The sequence below is a fragment of the Salvelinus alpinus genome, chromosome 19 (genome assembly GCF_045679555.1).
Source record: "Salvelinus alpinus chromosome 19, SLU_Salpinus.1, whole genome shotgun sequence".
Taxonomy (NCBI): Eukaryota; Metazoa; Chordata; class Actinopteri; order Salmoniformes; family Salmonidae; genus Salvelinus; species Salvelinus alpinus.
In genome coordinates, this window is record NC_092104.1 from 41,012,901 (window position 1) to 41,034,261 (window position 21,361).

At 41.6% G+C, this 21,361-nt stretch overlaps 1 protein-coding gene across 3 annotated transcripts; it reads left to right on the forward strand.

Annotated features, from left to right (window-relative positions):
• Positions 1 to 1,462: 1,462 nt before the first annotated feature.
• Positions 1,463 to 18,516, forward strand: LOC139545595 (endoplasmic reticulum mannosyl-oligosaccharide 1,2-alpha-mannosidase-like). 3 transcript variants are annotated; one of them, XM_071353548.1, is made up of 23 exons: positions 1,463 to 2,015; positions 2,132 to 2,185; positions 2,375 to 2,428; positions 2,571 to 2,624; positions 2,842 to 2,867; positions 3,305 to 3,354; positions 3,490 to 3,656; positions 6,673 to 6,779; positions 7,062 to 7,244; positions 7,452 to 9,267; positions 9,998 to 10,141; positions 10,677 to 10,785; positions 10,883 to 10,998; positions 11,121 to 11,239; positions 11,432 to 11,544; positions 11,783 to 11,959; positions 12,060 to 12,208; positions 12,448 to 12,636; positions 12,809 to 12,999; positions 13,730 to 13,850; positions 13,979 to 14,173; positions 14,341 to 14,472; positions 14,730 to 18,516. In XM_071353548.1, exons 11-23 carry the CDS (start codon positions 10,037 to 10,039, stop codon positions 14,934 to 14,936), a joined length of 1,923 nt encoding a protein of 640 aa, XP_071209649.1. In that variant the 5' UTR covers positions 1,463 to 2,015; positions 2,132 to 2,185; positions 2,375 to 2,428; positions 2,571 to 2,624; positions 2,842 to 2,867; positions 3,305 to 3,354; positions 3,490 to 3,656; positions 6,673 to 6,779; positions 7,062 to 7,244; positions 7,452 to 9,267; positions 9,998 to 10,036; the 3' UTR covers positions 14,937 to 18,516. The 3 variants fall into 3 exon arrangements, with proteins under 3 accessions (XP_071209649.1, XP_071209648.1, XP_071209647.1); XM_071353547.1 differs by having other exon boundaries at positions 1,468 to 2,015; positions 2,745 to 2,867; positions 11,780 to 11,959; XM_071353546.1 differs by having other exon boundaries at positions 1,468 to 2,015; positions 11,780 to 11,959.
• The last annotated feature ends 2,845 nt before the right edge of the window (positions 18,517 to 21,361 follow it).

The window sequence follows — 21,361 nt, forward strand, 5'->3', positions numbered from 1 at the left end:
AGACTGGGACTGCATTAAAGACAAAACCCACATTGGTTTGGAAAACTGTTATTGCTCAGTACTCGCAATGTCTGTAATGGCTTTGTAGAATACTCTGTCAACCTGTTATTGTTACAGGGTGTTCCAGGTCCTTTTGGATTGGCTGGGGCTGATGGACCACAAGGGCAGAAGGTATGATGTAACCCCGTCGTTATCATGGTGATGATATCATGCTGGAGCTGGACAGTAACATGAAGTTTCCAATTTGTCTAGAGGGACAAAGGCCCTTATGGTGTGGTTGGGGATTCTGGAAACGCAGGCCTTAAGGTACGTATTGCCAGTACAGGTTTAAAATGTTAAAATTATGCTGTATTCATGTCTGAATTACAGAAAGCTATTTAACACACATACTGTAGATTTTATTGAGTTATTGTCTTCTAATGACAGGGTGTGTCAGGAAGAAGAGGATTGAAGGGTGACATGGGAAAATCTGGACCAAAGGTAGTATATCCAAAATCCTATTGCAATTCATCTTGATAACATTACAAATCTAAACCTCATGCACAGCATCCTTAATTGCACATATACATGTATGTACCATTTCTGTGATAATGTACATTATGTCTGTGTATTCCAGGGCATGGGGAGGCATGGGGAGACAGGGGAAGATTGGTCCAAAGGGTTTCTCTGAACATGAGGGGCCCGAAGGTGAGCCAGGAGAGAAAGGAGAACCAGGAGAGCAGGTGAGTTAGTCATTACAATGTATTTGTCTCTTCAGGAGAACAGCTGTTACATGATGCTCAGTAGTAAGTCTGTAAGACTGTCAGTAAGACTGCCTGAATGTCTATGTTGTGTCCAGGGGCCAGAGGGTCTGCCGGACAACAGAGGGCCCCAAGCGTCCCCTGGATTGGAGGTAAGAACACAGAGACAAGAGTACTGTTTCTGAAATAAACAATACTTCTTTAGCTGTTGGTAGATGTTGGTTGATATCTTTTGTCCTCATCTCTACTTTCAGGGTGAGCAGTTGGCCTAGCGGGACCTCTGGTTAGTGCTACAATAATCTCACGTCAGATACAAAATAAACACATGCATTTTCAGATATGGTCACCAGTAATAAATGTCTATAGCGTTTTTAGATATGTCAGCATTAGCTTTTTTCTCTTCAGGGACCAAAAGGTCGACCAGGGGGAGACAAGGCCAGAAAGGTCAAAAGGTTCTGAGGGGAGACAAGTCCAGAAAGGTCAAAAGGTTCACCATTCACCTGTCTTTACATCTACTTCTGTAACACTATTTATCCTACTCTGACATCCTACTTATATCAAATCCACCTCATCTACATTTACTGTAGCTATGTGATTGTAGATTGCTTGCTTTCTTTTCAGGGGTATGATGGTCGAAATGGGTATCCAGGAAAGACGGGACACATCGGGAGGAGGGTCAGAATAAAGCCATCTCTTTTTCACATATTACAATTTCTCATTTCAATTTATATGGATCTTGATTCTTGATTATAAAAGCTGTTTTTCTTACCATGTAAGGGGAAAAGAGGGAAATCTGGAAACAGAGGCTTAAGAGGAGGGAGAGGAGAAAAGGTCATCACTATTGACTGTGAGAAATTCGGGCCTGATTATGCACTAGCCATAACATACAGAATAATGTTTTTCTAACCTTTAAAACACTGCTAATGTTTTGCAGCGGTGAGATTTTGTGTAAGGTCAACAGGGTATAACATTTTTATCAAGATTTAACATTTTCTTTGGCCTACAGGGAAAAGGGGAGATTTTGGTTCAACGGGGCCTCCAGGAAGACAAGGGCCTTACATAGGTTATTTTTAATAACCATATAATTTGATCTGTTTTGGAAATGCTGTGCGCTCTTTTCAATGCCAGGTGGTTAGCTGTACAACTCAATCACTGTGTCCCCAAAACTCAGGAAATAACTACCCTTGTTTCTATATATTTGTCTTTCTCTGTTCCTCTAAGGGGACACCTGGCATACAAGGAGAGAAGGGTGAAATGGGTGAACCAGGAGTAGAGGTAAATATGAAGCATCAACAGGGTGACCATATGATTCAAGAAGTACAGCACTTTGAACCTTACGTTCCTAGAAGCTCATTCTATGTGAGACTAATGTCTTTCCCCTGAACTTGCAGGGAGAGAAGGGGGAGATGGGTCAGACAGGCCCTCCTGGAGCTCAGGGGCTGAAGGTACTCTCATTTATCCCAAGAAGCGTATTACACATGAGTCAGATGTACTGTGCATGAATTGATCTATTTAGAGTCACTACAGATACATTTTGCCTCCATCATTCCCATGTTCATATCCCTATACATTTCCTGTATTCAATGATGGACACAGCTCCATGATGTATTGAGTCAGTTGAGTGTCTGTTTCAGGGGACACAAGGCCCTTTGGGAGAGCCAGGGAGCGATGGCCTAAAAGGAGAACAGGTGAGATGTACTATCTAGTATCTGTCTGTCTATTTGGTCTTACTCTGAAAGCTTGACTCAGTGTTTTCTGTTAAGTATGCAACATTAATCGTGGCATTGCTATTGAGTTGTATTGACTGTGATTTGTCTTCTGTCTTTGTAGGGAGACATTGGTCCTGATGGGGGGTGGGGGACCCCAGATCTAACTGGAATTCCTGTAAGTTGTCCTTTTTCAGTGATATGCTATTGCTATTTCCTTTACTTTTCTGAAAATAAAGTAGGATTTTTATACAGAGAATAATTACATTCTAACGTGATTCCTTTTCTCTTTCTATAGGGTTTGTTTGGAGAAACTGTATATTACTCTAAATACAAATACCCGCATATGTTCCGTTTTTTTATGCATACCTTTATGTGTTCTGTACATGTATCAGGTCCTGTTGGAGTGAGAGGCCTGCCTGTGAGTATGACCTCCCTCACGTCACACCACATTACCAGCTGCGTTACATCCATTTAATGAAATTAAAATTATTCTTGACTCAATCTACATTTTAGTCATTTAGTAGACATGCATATCCAGAGCGACTTACAGTTAGTGCATTCATCTTAAGATAGAGCTAGGTGGGACAACCACATATCACAGTCATAGTAAGGTTCAGAGAGTGGCAGGGACTCTGCAGGGACTCTGCTGTACTAGCATCAGGGTAAGCTGGTTCCACCATTGGTGTGCCAGGACAGAGAAGAACATTGACTGGGCTGACCGGGAGCTGACCTCTTGTGGCAGAACGGAATGCTCGGGTTGGGATGTAGGGTTTGAGCATAGCCTGAAGGTAGGAAGCATCCCAGGGCAGTGAGTTTAACTTTTATATTGTGCTTGTTTTTCCTTTTTTACATCAGGGTCTGGACCTCCTGGAACCTCTCTGATCCGTACTCTGGCACAGCTCAAGGCAAGTTGTTGGTGATCTGTCAAAGCAAATCCAAATACTTCATTTCAGTTTGGAATTCAAATGCATTTTTGGCCAATTCAGCTATGACTATTTATCTTACAACACCTCCTTGTCCCCCCCCCCCTGCCTGACCAGGACCTCATGTACTTGTCAGACAAGCCCAACTACCTCCTGATCCAGACTCTGCTGGACTCATTGCACCAGGACCTGTGCTTGTTCATAGATCCACCAGATGGCACCAAAAAAACACCCGGCTACCACCTGCTTGGCGCTGTGGCTGTCCCAGCCCAACTTCACTAACGGTATGGGCTTCTTCCACAGGAAGCAATGTTCCCTCGCAGCTGCATGCGTGCGGGGGCTCGCAGTAGCCCGAGACTGCCGCGCAGCTCCCCCAGGACTGCTGCGAGAAGAAATATCAGCCCACAGAAGAAATATCAGCCCACGGAGAAAGGCAGGAGATTGAACTTCACTCAACTTTCTAGAGTTTTACCCCTTAGTTAACACTATCAACGTTTCCCTTTACTGTGGGAATTGTGATCAAATCAATGCAATATTAGCTACTTTCAATGCAACATACCGAAAAAAAACTAAGCATGCAAAAGATTTAGTTGTAGGCACAACACATGGGAGTAGAATTCTATTGCACACGAATCAGCCAGTACTCTACACAGACTCGTGCGGCATTAACAGTCAGAGCTGCAGTAGGCCTATAGCAAATTGACCATTGCCATTAATGGATATGTGCCATTTACTTTGAACTGGACTGTGTTTACAGCTGTGGTCGTGAGTAGATGAGCTTGTTTTGAGATCAAAGCAAGAGTTGCATGTAGCCACATGTCCACATTTTGTTCATATCCTTTGCTAGTTAGTAAATTATTAGTCCCAGTTATAGATAATTTGTAGTCAGTAATTGGGGAGTGATTGCTTCCTGCAAGAGCACAAAACATGTACATTTAAAAGCAAGTCAGGTAAAGATATTTTATTTTGTCTTAAAGGGGCAGTGTTGTATTTTGAGACAGGCTTGAATAAGCAAAAGTAGCCAATAGACAGAGGGTGCATAATGTGTCTGATTCTCTGTAATAATGGTATGGGAATAATAATGCATTTTATTTTGTAAAGTGGTTTCTTGCGTCAAACAAAACAACAAGTTCAGTCACTTCCGTGTCTAATGGATAAGTAGATAAACAGGTTAATGTCAAGCTCTGCATGTTTTTCCAAAAGTCTCATGGAATATAGGCCTACTGTACATTGAACACCACACATTGGTTTCTACTGTAGCCTGAATGATGGAACAGCTACAATTGAAGTCGGAAATTTACATGCACCTTAGCCAAATACATTTAAACTCAGTGTTTCACAATTCCTGACATTTAATCCTAGTAAAACTTCCCTGTCTTAGGTCAGTTAGGATCACCACTTTATTTTAAGAACGTGAAATGTCCAAATAATATTAGAGAGAATGATTTATTTCAGCTTTTATTTAGTTTACATACACTCAATTAGTATTTGATAGCATTGCCTTTAAATTGTTTAACTTGGGTCAAACGTTTCGGGTAGCCTTCCACAAGCTTCCCACAATAAGTTGGGTGAATTTTGTCCCATTCCTCCTGACAGAGCTGGTGTAACTAAGTCAGGTTTGTAGACCTCCTTGCGCACACACACTTTTTCAGTTCTGCCCACAAATGTTCTATAGGATTTAGGTCAGGGCTTTGTGATGGCCACTCCAACACCTTGACTTTGTTGTACTTAAGCCATTTTGCCACAACTTTAAAAGTATGCTTGGGGTCATTGTCCATTTGGAAGACCCATTTGCGACCAAGCTTTAACTTCCTGACTGATGATGTCTTGAGATGTTGCTTCAATATAACCACATCATTTTCCTGCCTCATGATGCCATCTATTTTGTGAAGTGCACCAGTCCCTCCTGCAGCAAAGCACCCCCACAACACGATGCTGCCACCCCCGTGCTTCACGGTTGGGATGGTGTTCTCAGCTTGCAAGCCTCCCCCTTTTTCCTCCAAACATATCGATGGTCATTATGGCCAAACAGTTCTATTGTTGTTTCATCAGACCAGAGGACATTTCTCCAAAAAGTACAATATTTGTCCCCATGTGCAGCTGCAAAACGTAGTCTGGCTTTTTTATGGCTGTTTTGGAGCAGTGGCTTCTTCCTTGCTCAGCGGCCTTTCAGGTTATGTCGATATAGGACTCGTTTTTCTGTGGATATAGATACATTTGTACCTGTTTCCTCCAGCATCTTCACAAGGTCCTTTGCTGTTGTTCTGGGATTGATTTGCACTTTTCTCACCAAAGTACGTTCATCTCTAGGAGACAGAACACGTCTCCTTCCTGACCGGTATGACGGCTGCGTGGTCCCATGGTGTTTATACTTGCGTACTATTGTTTGTACAGATGAATGTGGTACCTTCAGGCGTTTGGAAATTGCTCCCAAGGACGAACCAGACTTGTGGAGGTCTACAATTCTTTGGGGCTGATTTCTATTAATTTTCCCATGATGTCAAGCAAAGAGGCACTGTGTTTCAAGGTAGGCCTTGAAATACATCCACAGGTACACCTCCAATTGACTCAAATGATGTCAATTAGCCTATCAGAAGCTTCTAAAGCCATGACATAATTTTCTGGAATTTTCCAAGCTGTTTAAAGGCACAGTCAATTTAGTGTATGTAAACTTCTGACCCACTGGAATTGTGATACAGTGAAATAATCTGTCTGTAAACAATTGTTGGAAAAATTACTTGTGTCATGCACAAAGTAGATGTCCTAACCGACTTGCTAAAACTATAGTTTGTTAACAAGAAATTTGTGGAGTGGTTTAAAAACGAGTTTTAATGACTCCAACATAAGTGTATGTAAACTTCCAACTTCAACTGTATGTCCATGTTAAAATGTTATGGAATGCATTTTATCCATTGTTTTTAATGGTAGGCCTACATTATGATCAAGTAGCCACATTAGCCTACTTGGCCACTGTTGAAACTGTAACTTAAAGCGGCTGCAGCCTCAGTGTTCACAGTAAATGCGCCCTGAAAGTTGCACAAGATTTTCACAACGTTCAAGTTTGCGTGTGCTCAGCAGACCTGAAATCTGCTTGGTGTCGGAAAAACGAGAGGAAACATTGACAGGAACTACATTTATTTCATTATTTTCATCACAATGTGACACCTTCTCCATTGTATTCTAACAACTTTTTAAATGTACAATATGTTTATTAGATTTGTGTGGGAGCAGTTGTACTCTACAGCAGCAGAGAGATTGAACCCTGATCAGTTTTGACGTGAAGGTTGTTCCATGTTCCAGGGATGTATTACATTGATCCTAACCAGGGCAGCCCAGCTGATGCCATTCTGGTCTACTGTGACTTCACTGCAGCACCAAAGACCTGTCTGTCTCCACTCCATCCTCAGGTACTTCCACACACACCTCTGGCTCTGGGACCCTCTGAACTACAGATCTTATATCATGTGGTAATAACATATGCTATGTGTGTTTGAAATTCTTTCAAACTTCCGGTGCCAATGAAGGCATGGCTGAAGGATTCTGGGACAAATATCTAATTTCATTGGTTGAGTTCAATGGAAAAAGGCTTTCAAGTGAGGCTCAAATCCAACCTTGATTCTGTCTTGCTCTCGTGTCCTTGGTTTGATTTTATGCTTTGAAACCACATATTCCTCCATTCCCTCTCCCAGTTTGAGTATCCAGGACCAGATGTAGTGCAGATGAGGTTCCTTAGGTTAAACAGCAGGCTCACCAGTCAGAACATTACCTACTCCTGCCAGCCTGGGAACAGACAGGGACCAGGGGAAAGAGAGGTGAAGTCCCTGGCAGACACACGAAGACAAAGTTACCTGGGGACATTACGATATTATGGGGTATGTTTTCAGACTATAATGATTACCATGTACTGTATTAGATGATGATGGTGATCAATCAATCAAATTGTATTGGTCACATACACATAATTAGCAGATGTTATTGCGGGTGTAGCAAAATTATGATGAAGAGGAGGGGGCTGTTGAGGGATGGTGAAGAGAGAGTCACTTTAGTGCTTGTAATTTACTTTGTTTCCTTCTTGGCAGTCCTCTGAGGAGCTGGATTCCGGAGACCGTCATGAGTCAGGGTTCCAGTTTGAGAGCGAGGACCTCGATCTGCTTCCTCTGAGAGATCTGGCAGTGTTCGGAAGCAGTGACCTCACACAGGAGTTTGGATTCACTGTCGGGCCTGTGTGCTTCAGCTAAAGGAAGAGAGACACTCCCTCTAAGGACTGGCAAGAGCAGAGACAACAATGAGACAATCACCAGACAACCTCCAGCTAATGGGGAAATGACTCAGAGAAACTGGAAAGAGACAGAGAAAGGCATCAGCATCTCTCCACTTCTCATGACAGAATTGTTTATTGACAAAGTAGAAGTACCAATCAACAGGACAAAGTCTGTTTTCTCTCTCCAAAGGTTAACCAGTTAACAAACATGAACTGGTTGGTCTGTGGCCAGGGATATTCTTGAGAGAAAGTATCTTTGTATTTTGTGTACACTGATTTCATTTGTGATATTGAAACATGCTTATTTATGTAATTGGTTTAAATGATGGCGGTTTCCTTAAATGTTTATGGTGCTATAATTCTGTTTTTTACAAACATTCCCATACTTAATTCAGGTATGTTCTTGACCAAGAGCACTGTGGTTTCAACCTTCACTGCCGCAACTTAACAATGTGTCCCAAATCTGTGCTCACTCTACCCTTACATCCCAAGTTAGAAACTAAGAAACATATCAATATTGATCCCTTGGTCAAAAAGTAGGAAGACTAATACAATGATGATTATTAGGAGCTATGACAATTAATTAATTGTATTTGGTGATAACATTTTATGCTTTCTTGCGGCACCTGATAGGCTACTGCATCTAACTACCATTTGTGAAATTGTGATGTTTTGATGTCTGTTGATACAGAGGAACAATGCGGTACTATAAAACATGTTGTCAAAGTTGATGTATATAGGTCATTCAATAATACCAAAGTTGACGTTTTCTGTAGATTCTTTGTGTCTCCTGTGTTTTTACCTCACTGCACCTTATTATGATGTCCCTGCTAGAGGCTTATCTTTGTCCCTCCTCAATTTACCACATGATTTTACACCCTGACCTGGCTTTATTCTACCATGAACCCCAACCTGAGAAGCTTTGACAAGGGAAAAATGACTCCCCAGTTCTGTGAAAAACAGTTCTGATTCGAATGGAAATACTCCAGGAGGGACTTTGTGGTGGCTGCTCTTGATAATGTGCCTACAATTGATTCTGGATTTCATGCAGCAGGCTTTGAACATGCTATGGAACTTCAATGGCAGAGACAAATGTATCTTTTACTCAGTTTCATCTTTGCTTAAAGATGTGTGTTTGTAAATTGTGTGATTTACTTAATTTATTTGCTGGCCATTTTTTTTCAAGTGTTTTAAATATCCATTCAATGATATATATATATCTCTCATTCATATTCTCTCATGTTTTGTAATATGCACATGAGATACCAGTACATTTTGGGGGTTTCAACTGAAATATATGAATAAATTAAAGTATTGTACTAATTTATTCATAATTAATTGGTATTGCCCCTCCCCAAAAAGCATCCAAACAAGTGGAAAATATAAGCCATTTTAATTCAAACTTAAAGTAATTAAAAAGCGATGTGATTTGACTACATTAGATTAATGAAAATTGACTACCAATGAAGCTATGATGTTTCATGAAAATAATCGGGCGAAGTGTTGACATGAGAGAAAGGCGATAGCTACAATGTATCGTTCTCAGACATAGTTGCCTCTGCTCAGATGACTTTTTCCTGACACTCAGCATAGACATTTCTGCTGCTGTTGAGTAGAGGATCATTCTCTTCGAGGTATGCAATAATTTTAAACAAACACTTGCGTTTATCCTGTAAGACATGCTCATCGTTTATAGTAAATTGACTTTACTCGTGTAACTGCTTGTTTTTAGGCTGTAGGCCTTGTAATGCCTCGGTCTCTAGTCGCTCTGTGAATCGGTCAAGCCTCGCTCAAGATCCAGGACATTGGAATTGGGAGCTCCGAAGAGCACAAGAGACGATACATTGTAGTTTAAAATGTAAAGGAAATGTATTTCTAAATTCAACGTCTGTAGTTTTAGCCTACGTTTTATTGGCAGCCAGCAAATGATTATGTAGGTTGGCGCGGATGTTTTACATCGTAATTAACAGCTGTTGCGCCAGGACTCATGAGTGAGTAGCCTCCAGGCTTCCTCGTCAGATGGCAAACAGTATTATACAACTAAAGTCATGTATTTCGAGTAGCTGTTTAGGAAAAAATGTAAGAAATATTTTCAATAGTGAGGACAAGTGGCAAACATGCTGCAATAAGTGACAGCAGCAAAATGTAAACGAAACTAGATTGCTTTGTTTTATTTCTCTATTAAAACAAAGGGATCCATATATGTATGTATGCATGTGTCCTCAATATTAAAAGTAGCTTAATCTGTTTTGATCTAATAAAGCACATCTCTCTACAGTTGAGTTTGTATCAGAGAAGGTAATGTGTCGCCTATATATTGCATCTGCTGTCATTTCTAATTGGCAGCCCACTTTCCCCCTCTAGCACTGGGCCTATGACTTCACCGTGGGGTGGGCTGGAGACATGCACCCACCATCAAGGGAGGACTTTGTGTCTTTAACCCTCACTGGACAAGGAAGTGGCATCTATAATAACAGTAAACAGTGGAGAAGAAAGTCCTGCTGGAGGGTGAGGGATGGCTGAAGGAAGTCAACCAACTTACTTATCTCACACACTGATCCGATGACTTATTATGCACTATTTACAGTTTATTTATATGCTGTAAGACATATCGCACTGAATGTTTTATACCTCAAATGTAGCATGACATTTTAATGGTTTACTAACTTGAATGAAAAAATGTCTCAAGACATAATTGTGATCATAACCATAATATCATGTGATAGCCACTCAGAAAGGAAATGACTGTAGCTCAGACCTGTCACTGTTAGTCAGTAGAGGTATGACACCATGGTGGTTGTTTTTCAGAAGAATACGACACTGCAGTGCTTCTGTATAGTAGCAGCATGTTACTATAGTGGCGCAGTTGATCAGACATGTAACACTGTGTGTGATTCTTCTGTATTTCTTGTTGATCGTGTACTTGTCTCTCCTGACGGACAAGCCAGCGCAGTCAATTATAACTGAGTGTTTGTCTAATTCACTCTGTGCTTACGGCTTTGTCATTTTCTCTCTTACCCAAATTGCACCCATATATCCACAGAAATGGAAACGGTTATCCAGATTGCAGCGCAACCTAATCCTCTTCACCGTGGCTCTCATGTTAGTTTGTGGGATTTCTACTTATCCCAGTGTCACAGAACATTTCCGAGGTAAGGTCAGCAAAACAAATTAATTGTTATAATGTATGGTGGTGACTGTTCCTGAGGCACCAGAGACTGAGCATTCTCCCCTCTGCTTCCTCCCCAGGCCTTACTGTTGTTGCGAAGGAGGAAGGGGACCATGCTCTGAAACCTGTCATCCATGAGGTCCAACCTGAGTTGGACAAACTGAACCGACCGCTAGTACCAGAGTCACCTTCAGAGGTTGGTACATTCCACTCCTCTGCTTTACTACTAAAGCCAACCTTTGACTATGACAAAATATGTGGATTGAAACATCCAGTAAGTAAAGCTCTTCCCTCCCTTTATCATGTCTCTTCCTTCAGAAGCAGAAGAGGGCAGCCCACAAGCGTGGGCCACCCAGCCTGCAGAACCGACTGCAAAAGAAAGGGAACGTGTCAGATACCCAGGTGGAGAAAGAGGAGGGAGAGAAGCCACTTGTTAAGTAAGACTAGTCTCTAATCAGTGGAGAGAACTGATGGACTGATTGATAACAACATACTGATACACCTTTATTGCATGGGTTAGAGAAGTGGATTGTGATGCGTAATCTGAATAAAATATACAACTCGATTCCAAGCAAATATAAACATGTTTTCTGGTGTTCTCATCTTGACTGATCCCTATGTGTGTTTAGCTGGCGTGTGGCCATGATGGACCAAGCCACTGAAAGAGGAACTGCCAAGGAAGCAGCGAACAAGGTGGATGTCCCAGCGGTTGAGCAAGAGGGCCATTCACACAAGGAGCCAGGTCTTTGCCATGTTTCTGCCTCTACTGTCTCTATCTGTCTCTCTCTGTCTCTCTCTCTCTCTGCTCAAACCCTCCATAGCCCCCTTCATGACCATGAACAACAGCTGAGTTTATTAACCACACGTTGAGTTTGATGTGTGCATGGCCTGAAAGAGACTTAAATAGAAGTAATGAATTCATAATTCTGGAACGGACTTGGATGGTAGCCTATTATCTTGGCGTGCGTGTGTTTCAGAAGTCGATAGGCTTGAGGCAGTACGTGATGCTTTCAGACATGCATGGAAGGGCTACAAAGAGTTTGCCTGGGGGAAAGATGAGCTGAGGCCCATGTCTAAGTCCTATGGAGAGTGGTTTGGCCTAGGCTTGACCCTAATTGATGCACTGGACACAATGTGGATCCTCAACCTCAAAAAAGGTACCTACAGTACATTCATGATCCAGCTTTTCTATATACCTTCTGTATCAGAGTTTTCATGGACTTAGACCACTAAAGTTGCTTGCCCTCTTTTGGACAGAGTTTGAGGAGGCTAAGACCTGGGTGTCCACAGAGCTGTCCTTTAATAAAAACGTGGATGTGAACCTGTTTGAGAGCACCATCCGTATCCTGGGCGGCTTGCTGAGTACTTACCATCTGACTGGAGACATTCTGTTCCTGGACAAGGCTGTGAGTCACGTACAGGGAGACCTATAGAGAGCTGGCACTTACAGTTTCTGCTGCTGGGCCTCTGGCACTTCCTCCTCCAGTCCCTCTGCCTCTCAAAGACCCTTTCATAGACTGCTGCTAATGCTGCTGCTGGTCATATAAATTAATTACTGAAATTAAGAAAAAAATCTGTGGGAGAAGGGGGTCTGATTTAAGAAAACCAATATTGATTCTGTTTTGTTTTTTTGATGACCTTGCAGAAAGATATAGGAACGAGGTTAATGCCTGCCTTCAACACCCCGTCCAAGATCCCTTACTCAGATGTGAACATTGGGAAGGGTACGGCCCATCCCCCTCGATGGACGTCGGACAGCACTGTTGCGGAGGTCACCAGCATCCAGCTGGAATTTAGGGAGCTGAGTCGCCTCACTCAGGACACACGCTACCAGGTAAACCAAGCCACAACACAGTATCAGGATCTGTTGGTAATATTCATACCAACACTCAAAAGCAATGTTCCAATGGCAGGACTCGATTTGACGTCAGGTTTGATTTATACAGCACTCTATCAATCATCTCTGACGACATTTAACTGACTTTCTCCATCCCCTTCTTCTACAGGCTGCAGTGGACGAGGTCATGCAGAAAGTCCACAAGCTGGAGGGGAAGCAGGATGGCCTCGTCCCCATGTTCATCAACACCAACAGCGGCCAGTTCACCCATTTGGGGATGTTCACGCTGGGTGCACGGGCAGACAGCTACTACGAATACCTCCTCAAACAGTGGATCCAGGGAGGCAAGAAGGAGACGGCGTGAGTCAAACTCTTTTCTAAACACTTTCCGGTCTACTTTTCTCAAGGCTGTATATGAGGTTTAGGCTGATGCTAATTCTCTGAGTCAGGTCTAGCCACTCAGGTCCTACTGATCTTGTCTAGGCTCCCTGCTAAGTACTGGGGGCAGGCAGCGGAGTTGTCCCTGCTCTAGCTTGCTGTCATGTTTTGACAGTCCCATAGTTTGATCTCCTCAGAGCTGTCCCTCCCCTGATGTAACTGGGATTACTTAAACAGCCCAAGTCTCTCTGTTACCTGCAGTGCTGGACAAGCTGTGTGGATGTGGAGGAACAGCTGTATGTCGTATCAGGCTGTGCATAAGACTGAAATATTCATGACTCTGTCTGGTGATATTTGCTGAACTTCATGCACAACTAGGTCTTCAGAGCTGCTTTATAAACCATGTATCCTCAGTTGGAACAGCTCTCTCAGACCCAGCACAGCTTGAGGACAGATTTAGTTATTGTACTGGGTTTTAAAGTAGTTCTTTGTTTTTTCTTGGCTCAGTGCTGTATCAGTTGGTGTTGTGGATTCTATGGGACACGTATAAAATAACAGAAAACTACGCAAGTACCATTAAGCTGACTATGCTTCTCAGTATTTGTGTAGTTATAGACCATATTCCTTTCAGTCAAAGCAGTGTTGTGTTATACAGAGCAGTACAAATAAACTGATGTGCTTGGCTGTAAAGCTGTGGCTGTGTGTTCCTCAGGTTGCTGGAGGATTACCTGCAGGCCCTGGAGGGAGTGAAGAAGAACCTGCTGAAGAAGTCCTCTCCGAACAGGCTGACCTTCGTAGGGGAGCTTTCCCATGGCAGGTTCAGCCCCAAAATGGTTAGGATACGGACTATGCACACCAGATGAGTGTGTGTTGAAAAAGCTGTTGTTTTCTCTAGATTGTGTAACATGGACATGGTCGTTCTCCACTGCCACCCCCCCCCCCCCCCCCCCCTCTATGTCAGGACCACCTGGTGTGTTTCCTCCCTGGGACCCTGGCCCTAGGGGCCCACCACGGCCTGCCAGCCGAACACATGGAGCTGGCCAAGCAGCTGATGGAGACCTGCTACCAGATGTATGCCCAGATGGAGACTGGCCTGAGCCCTGAGATTGTCCACTTTAACATGCACGAGGGCAGCATCGGAGATGTAGACGTGAAGGTAGGGATGTGCTCTGAACAACACTCACAGCAGAGATATGGTTGTGATCAATACCCAACTGAAGTGCTATTTGGTTCCTGACTATTTATTTCACTGTTGTGAAGTGTATGTGTTTTTTTTTCATGCAATTGATATGATTGTTTCTGGTGTGTGTGTCATTGCTTCAGCTTGCAGACAGACACAACCTCCTGCGCCCTGAGACGGTGGAGAGCTTGTTCTATCTGTACAGGTTCACTAAAGACCGGAAGTACAGGGACTGGGGCTGGGAGATCCTCCAGAACTTTAACAAGTATACCAAGGTGAGCGAGCACAGTCACTAACTAACCAGTCTAGGCTACTGTAAATACTGTAAGTAAATGAACCCGCCTGGTCCCAGATCTGTTTGGCATGACAATAGGAGTCATCTGGAACCAGGCTACTGAGAAATGCATTGTTAAAGTGAGTGATGAATCCGTATGTGTTAAGTGAGTTAGTATTCCTCAGACGTTACGCATCCTTCTTATAATAACGTGTGATAACAACATGTGATAACATAATAACATGTGTGTCTCACCAGGTTTCTACTGGTGGCTACACGTCCATCAACAACGTCCGGGACCCAGAGTACCCCAGCCCCCGGGACAAGATGGAGAGTTTCTTCCTGGGGGAGACTCTCAAATACTTCTACCTGCTGTTCTCAGATGACCCGGAGCTGCTCAGTCTGGACAAGTATGTGTTCAACACAGAGGCTCACCCCCTGCCCATCTGGCCCACTGCACAGTGAGAGATACACAGGGCAAGTCAACATGAAGCACACATACAGTAATACATCACAGCTCAGGGCTTGGCTATCACCAATATATCTTGTTATACCTTATTGTATATCTCAGTGACTCAAATTTGGGTTGGTTTACCCTCTCCTAAATTGAAAACTCTGGGAGAAATGCCTATTTTTAAAAGCCAGAATTCATTGTTTCTTTAAAAAGTGAGGGGGGGGGGGGGGGGTTAGCAGCAGTGTTGGGGTGAGATTGAAGCATAGTAGCTTTGATATATATTTTGTTATCTTTGTCTGTTCTCGCCACATTGCTGCTGAGGGGGCCTGTCTATCCTCTGATAATGACAGTTGTTTACTCTGAAGGAAGAGTGGAAAACATGAGGCAGCCAAGCTATGTCCTTGGCTCATCATGGTCATTTTGTACACCAACACTAGAGAAAGATATGAGCGTGACTGGACTCCAAGCTGTGCCTAAATTGGAGGCAGCAGCAGCCTGAGAGGAAGTGCTAGTTTGACAGAATACAGCACTGAGTGACAAGTGACACCCCCTATCATGGACTTCCCACATGAAGAAAGTCTATAGTATACTATGGTATAAATCACTGTAGTGTATACTGTAGTATTTACAGTTAACTATATTATAAACACTGCAGTAAAGGAGAACAGTAGTATTTACTAGAACATTCTATAGTAAGTACTACACATAGTTGAGGGATACTACAGTGTATAGTATACTACCGCTTACTATGGAATTCTATAGTACGTACTGTAGTATTCATAAAAAAATTTAAAAAATGTATGTGGGTTTACAGTAAATGACCAAGTATTGTGATAAAACATTCTGTGTCCCTGGATCCTCTCACTCTCCGGTCTCTTGATCGCATTCTTAAGAAATGGTTTATACCGTCATGTCAGGCATAGAATAGTCTGATTTTAATTGCATACTGTGAACCTTTTTGTGTATGGGGACTGCAAGCACTTATTGTTTAATTTCCTTGTGTTTTGAATTTGACTGACTCAGCTGCTATTATATTTAATGAATGTTACGTTTTACTTATTTGTCATGCTTTCCTTTGTTGTGGGGTCAAACTAGTGTAAGTTGGAGTGGACATTTAGGTAGTTTTAGTTATACAAATGTTTGTGAGATTTAAGATGAATTTTGTTAGTATCATTTGAATTAATTTGTAGTGTATTGTGGTATACTACAGTGCCTTCAGAAAGTATTCATACCACTTGACTTATTCCACAATTTGTTGTTGCAGTCTGAATTCAAAATTAAATAAATGTATTCTCTCACCCATCTACACAAAATACCTCATAATGACAAAGTGAAAACCATGTTTTTAGCAAATTTATAAAGAAATGTAATACGTAAGTATTCACACCCCTGAGTCAATACATGTTAGAATCACCTTTAGCAGCGATTACAGCTGTGAGTCTTTCTGGTTAAGTCTTTAAGAGCTTTGCACACCTGGGTTGTACAATATTTGCACATTATTATTTTCAAAATTCTTCAAGCTCTCAAGTTGGTTGTTGAACATTGCTAGACATCCATTTTCAAGTCTTGCCATAGACTTTCAAGCTGATTTTAAGTCAAAACTGTAACTTGGCCACTCAGGAACATTCAATGTAATCTTGCTAAGCAACTCCAGTGTGTATTTAGCTACACTTGCAATAACATCTGCTGAACACATGTATGTGACCAATAAAATTTGATTTATTTGGCCTTGTTTTAGGTTATTGTCCTGCTTAAAGGTGAATTTGTCTCCCAGTGTCTGTTAGAAAGCAGACTGAACCAGGTTTTCCACTAGGATTTTGCCTGTGTTAGCTCTATTCTGTTTTTTTGATCATTAACTCCCTAGTTCTTGCCAATGACAAGCATACCCATAACATGACGCAGCCACCATCATGCTTGAAAATATGAAGTGTATCTTTGTTTTGACTGGGTGTTTTTGTATACCATTTATAGTGTAATCACTTCACCATGCTCAAAGAGATATTCAATGTCTGTTTTTTTTACCCATCTATCAATAGGTGCCCTTCTTTGCACAGCATTGGAAAACCTCTAGTCTTTGTGGTTGAATCTGTTTGAAATTCACTGTTCCACTGAGGGACCTTACAGATAATTGCATGTGTGGGGTACAGAGATGAGGTAATCATGTTAAACAATTATTGCACACAAAGTGAGTCCATGCAACTTATGTGACTTGTTAAGCAAATGTTTACCCCTGAACTTATTCAGGCTTGCCATAACAAAGGGGTTGAATACTTGACTCGACATTTTAAACTGTAAACCAACAAAATGTGGGGAAAGTCGGAGTGTGACTACTTTCTGAAGGCACTGTATATCTGGATAGGCTGTAACTCCCATACTTCACCATCATTCCTGTAAATATCTATTGGGAATGTAATATGAATGTAATCGTGATTCTATTTGTAGTGGTATTTTATTTAAACGTTTTTGAGACGCAATTCAACATCCTAGGTGTATAGTGTGAGATTTTAGTTTTCTTCCCAATTTGATTGTTCAGCGCTCTCCTCCTTCACTGTTGTTTCACTTGTGCCTTCAACGTTGCTCTGGTTAACCTTATGAAACTATTTTGACATCATTCATAAATTGCTGTTTTGTTATGGAAATGTGGGTAGATTTTGTTTTACATATTCATGGTGTGGAATAAGGAATGTCATTTTCCAACAGTCTTTCAACCATTTGCTGGATGAACTTCCGTAACTTTCAAACTGCATGCACTTATAGTACATAGCACGGATAAGGGCTCTGCTTGCTATCCCTCTTTCACATTTCTGATCAGTTGATATACTGCTGGTTGGATTTCAGATTCCTTTTTTAGAACTGTTATGTTTCTCAAAATGGATTCTAAACTTTTATAAACCAAAGATATCCTGGTTATTACAATATCTGGAATGAATCTACACATCATTCTGTGAGGATTGACAAAATAAGCCATTTCCCTAAGCCATGTTTTATAACAATGTAAACTAAGGACTATTGGAGTTTTTGATACAGCATCTGAAGTCAGCTGCTGCCTGCTGACAGCTGTTAGCTAACCAAGGTCAACAGCATTTTAATACTGTCTTTGTTAATCACGTCTGCTGCTGTTCTGATTCCCTCAAGCTGTGGAGGACCATTTTATTTCAAACTGCTAATGCCATATACCCACCTGGGACCTCAAGGCAAAATAAGAAATATAAGTTATTGTATTTTTCTTGCATATTGTAAACATTTGCAGTCAATGTTACACATTGGTCAGAATCTCTCCATTTCAATTCAACTATGCGCCTATGACATTTGCAACACTGTATTTTAGAACAGCCCGTGTGATGAGACTGCAACACCAGTGACTCAGATGGAAAGTAGTACACCCATGTCTTGATTTACATCTCTTTCAACTTGGGCATGAACATGCTAAACCAAGGGCTGGGAGCTAATGGGAGCAGTGTTTCTGGGTCTGTGAACGGTTTTTAAGTCATGACCTTTCAAAATGTGTTATGAACCATGTCACTTAGTTTTATTAAACCATGGACCAGCTTTAATTTTGTATAAATGTCAACATTAAAACACTTTATAGAACATGTGTCACAATTCTGTCACTTGATCATTACAATCCATGTCGAAGTCATTTCATCAGTATCTCTCCCCCCTCCATTTTCACCCACTGGGCGATGGTATCTGACTCCATCTTACAGGCCTTTATAACAGATGCCGGATCAGCGTCATTGGCCTCTCTGGGAAGTAAGATCGCATGGGATAATATTAGCATTGAATTGAAACCATGCCAGTGGTGGTAGCTTATAAGATACTAAATTAATATTCTAGAGTAAATAATTGTATACTGTTTGAATTTACAGTAGTTGATTGTGGAATGGAAGAAATTTTGAATGATTTTGAATGACAAGTTCTCTCACCTCAAATCCAAATGAGCCCCCTCTGCAATCAGTGATGAGCTTAAGGACTTTCTCACCTTTCTCATTCATATCGTACCATTCCATTTGCCCATGGGTCCAGATCTCCATTGGAGAAAATAATGTTGCTGGCTGTGGAGAGGGCTGATCAAGGCATCAAAGAACAGAAACATAAAGAACAAAACATCACTGAAGAAACCATACTATGGAAAAATCAAGCAGACTAGGGTGACATTACAGCCAAGTGTTCTAGAAGCAAGCCATGTGTACTGCATGGGAATTTCAGAAGATGTTGAAATGAGCAAGGCAGCAGGGTCATTCCACCAAACAGTTGCCATCTCAAGAATTTAAAAAAGACTATAGTAAGTGCCTATTATGTGCCAAATAAAGTAACAGGGTTGATGACTTAAAATGCTCAGTCTGATCGTGTGGGCGTGCTGATACAAATTTAAATAGATTTACATACACAGCTCGGATTAGCGGATAGGATCGTCTAAGCTCTATAGCCTACCCTGCTTACTCATTTAAAGAAGGAGGTTACATATGCAAATAAAAGATAAGTGGTCATTGGTCAGAATAATCAGATTGTGATGTCATGCTGTGGGCCAGAAAATCCATCCCACCTGAACAGGCTGAAATTCCAGGGGAGTTTTTTTCTTCAAAAAGGGTGTTATCATTTTCACAATTTCAGAGTGTTAATTCAACCTCATAGTGTGGAAATATATATATTTTTAAAGAACTAACATCCCATTTTTGACTGCACTGCCCCTTTAAAACGAGGGACAGGGTTTTTGGACCTTAAATTGATTACTAATCTCATCAAATAAATAATGATCTTCAGAAATGACGTTGTCAAAGCAACAAAATAACCAAAGCTTTAAAATGGTGAAAACTTGGAGAATAGTTGGGATTTTGTGGGTTAAAATCTTCCTAGAAGTCACAGAGGATGCTTAGAGAGAGGATAATAGTGAACATATCACAACTATGAAATAACATATGGAATCTTAAAAAGTGTTAAACAAATCAAAATATATTTAATATTTGAGAGTCTTCAAAGTAGCCACCTTTTGCCTTGATAACAGCTTTGCACAGTCTTGGCATTCTCTCTCAACCAGCTTCACCTGGAATGCTTTTCCAACAGTTTTGAAGGAGTTCCCACATATGCTGAATGCTTGTTGGCTCCTTTTCCTTCACTCTGCGGTCGAACTCCTCCCAAACCACTCAATTGGGTTGAGGTTGGGTGATTGGGTGATTGTGGAGGCCAGGGGCCTCATTTATAAAAATACTAGAACTTAGTTGTGAGATCATTTCCGACAGTGTGCTTACGTTCGATTTATAAAAGATACTGAGCATAAAAAACCTTGCTTACACAGGTTATAAGAAGCCCATTTGTAACTTACGCACCTGTGATCATATAAATCTCAAATTAACTTAAAATTGACGGCACCTGAACGTACCTTACAGTCAGCGATTTCCCCTTATAGAATGCTAGCACAAATGAGGATTTAGTCAGGAATAGCCATGGACCAAAAGAGAAAAGCAAACTTTTTGGAAGACGAGACCACGGCGATGGTAGAGGAGATTGAAGACAGGCAACATGTATTTTTCAGTGAATTAAATAGTGGGTTGACAAAGTGTGTCGCCGCTGCAGTGAACGAGGTGGGGCAGCACGACAGAACTGTAGCTGATGTGAAAAATAAATGGTCTGACCTTAAACTGCAAGGGAAAAAAAGAATAGCCATACATAACCAGCAGGAAAATCACTCGGACTTGGCATAGAGATAAGATCGTTTCCACGTCAAAGTAATGTTTTATAAATAACTACCTATACGTAGTTTTCTGCGTAAGTCATACTTAAGATCAAAATGGATCGTAAGTCAGTTTTATAAATGAGGCCCTAGGTCATCTGATGCAGCACTCCATCACTCGCCTTCTTAGTCAAATAGTCCTTACACAGCCTGGAGGTGCGTTGGGTCAATATCCTGATGAAAAACAAATGATAGTCACAGTAAGGGCAAACCAGATGGGATGGCGTATTGCTGCAGAATGCTGTGGTAGCCATGCTGCGTAACTGTGCCTTGAATTCTAAATAAATCACAGACAGTGTCACCAGCAAAGCACCATCACACCTCCTCCTCCATGCTTCACAGAGGGAACCACACATGCGGAGATCATCCGTTCACCTACTCTGCGTCTCACAAAGACACGGCGGTTGGAACCAAAAATCTCACATTTGGACTCATCAGACCAAAGGACAGATTTCCACCGGTCTATTGACCATTGCTCATGTTTCTTGGCCCAAGCAAGTCTATTTTTCTTATTGGTGTTCTTTAGTAGTGGTTTCTTTGCAGCAATTCGACCATGAAGGCCTGATTCCCGCAGTATCCTCTGAACAGTTGAAGTTGAGATGTGTCTGTTACTTGTGAACTCTGTGAAGCATTTATTTGGGCTGCAATCTGAGGTGCAGTTAACTCTAATGAACTTATCCTCTGCAGCAGAGGTAACTCTGAGGT

Excerpts from the sequence above, each read along its gene's own strand:
- LOC139545595 (XM_071353547.1), top strand. The coding sequence starts at position 10,037 with ATGCACCCACCATCAAGGGAGGACTTTGTGTCTTTAACCCTCACTGGA. Across the intron at positions 10,786-10,882 it reads TGTCACAGAACATTTCCGAG|GCCTTACTGTTGTTGCGAAG; the intron begins GTAAGGTCAGCA and ends CTTCCTCCCCAG. Across the intron at positions 12,637-12,808 it reads CTCAGGACACACGCTACCAG|GCTGCAGTGGACGAGGTCAT; the intron begins GTAAACCAAGCC and ends CTTCTTCTACAG.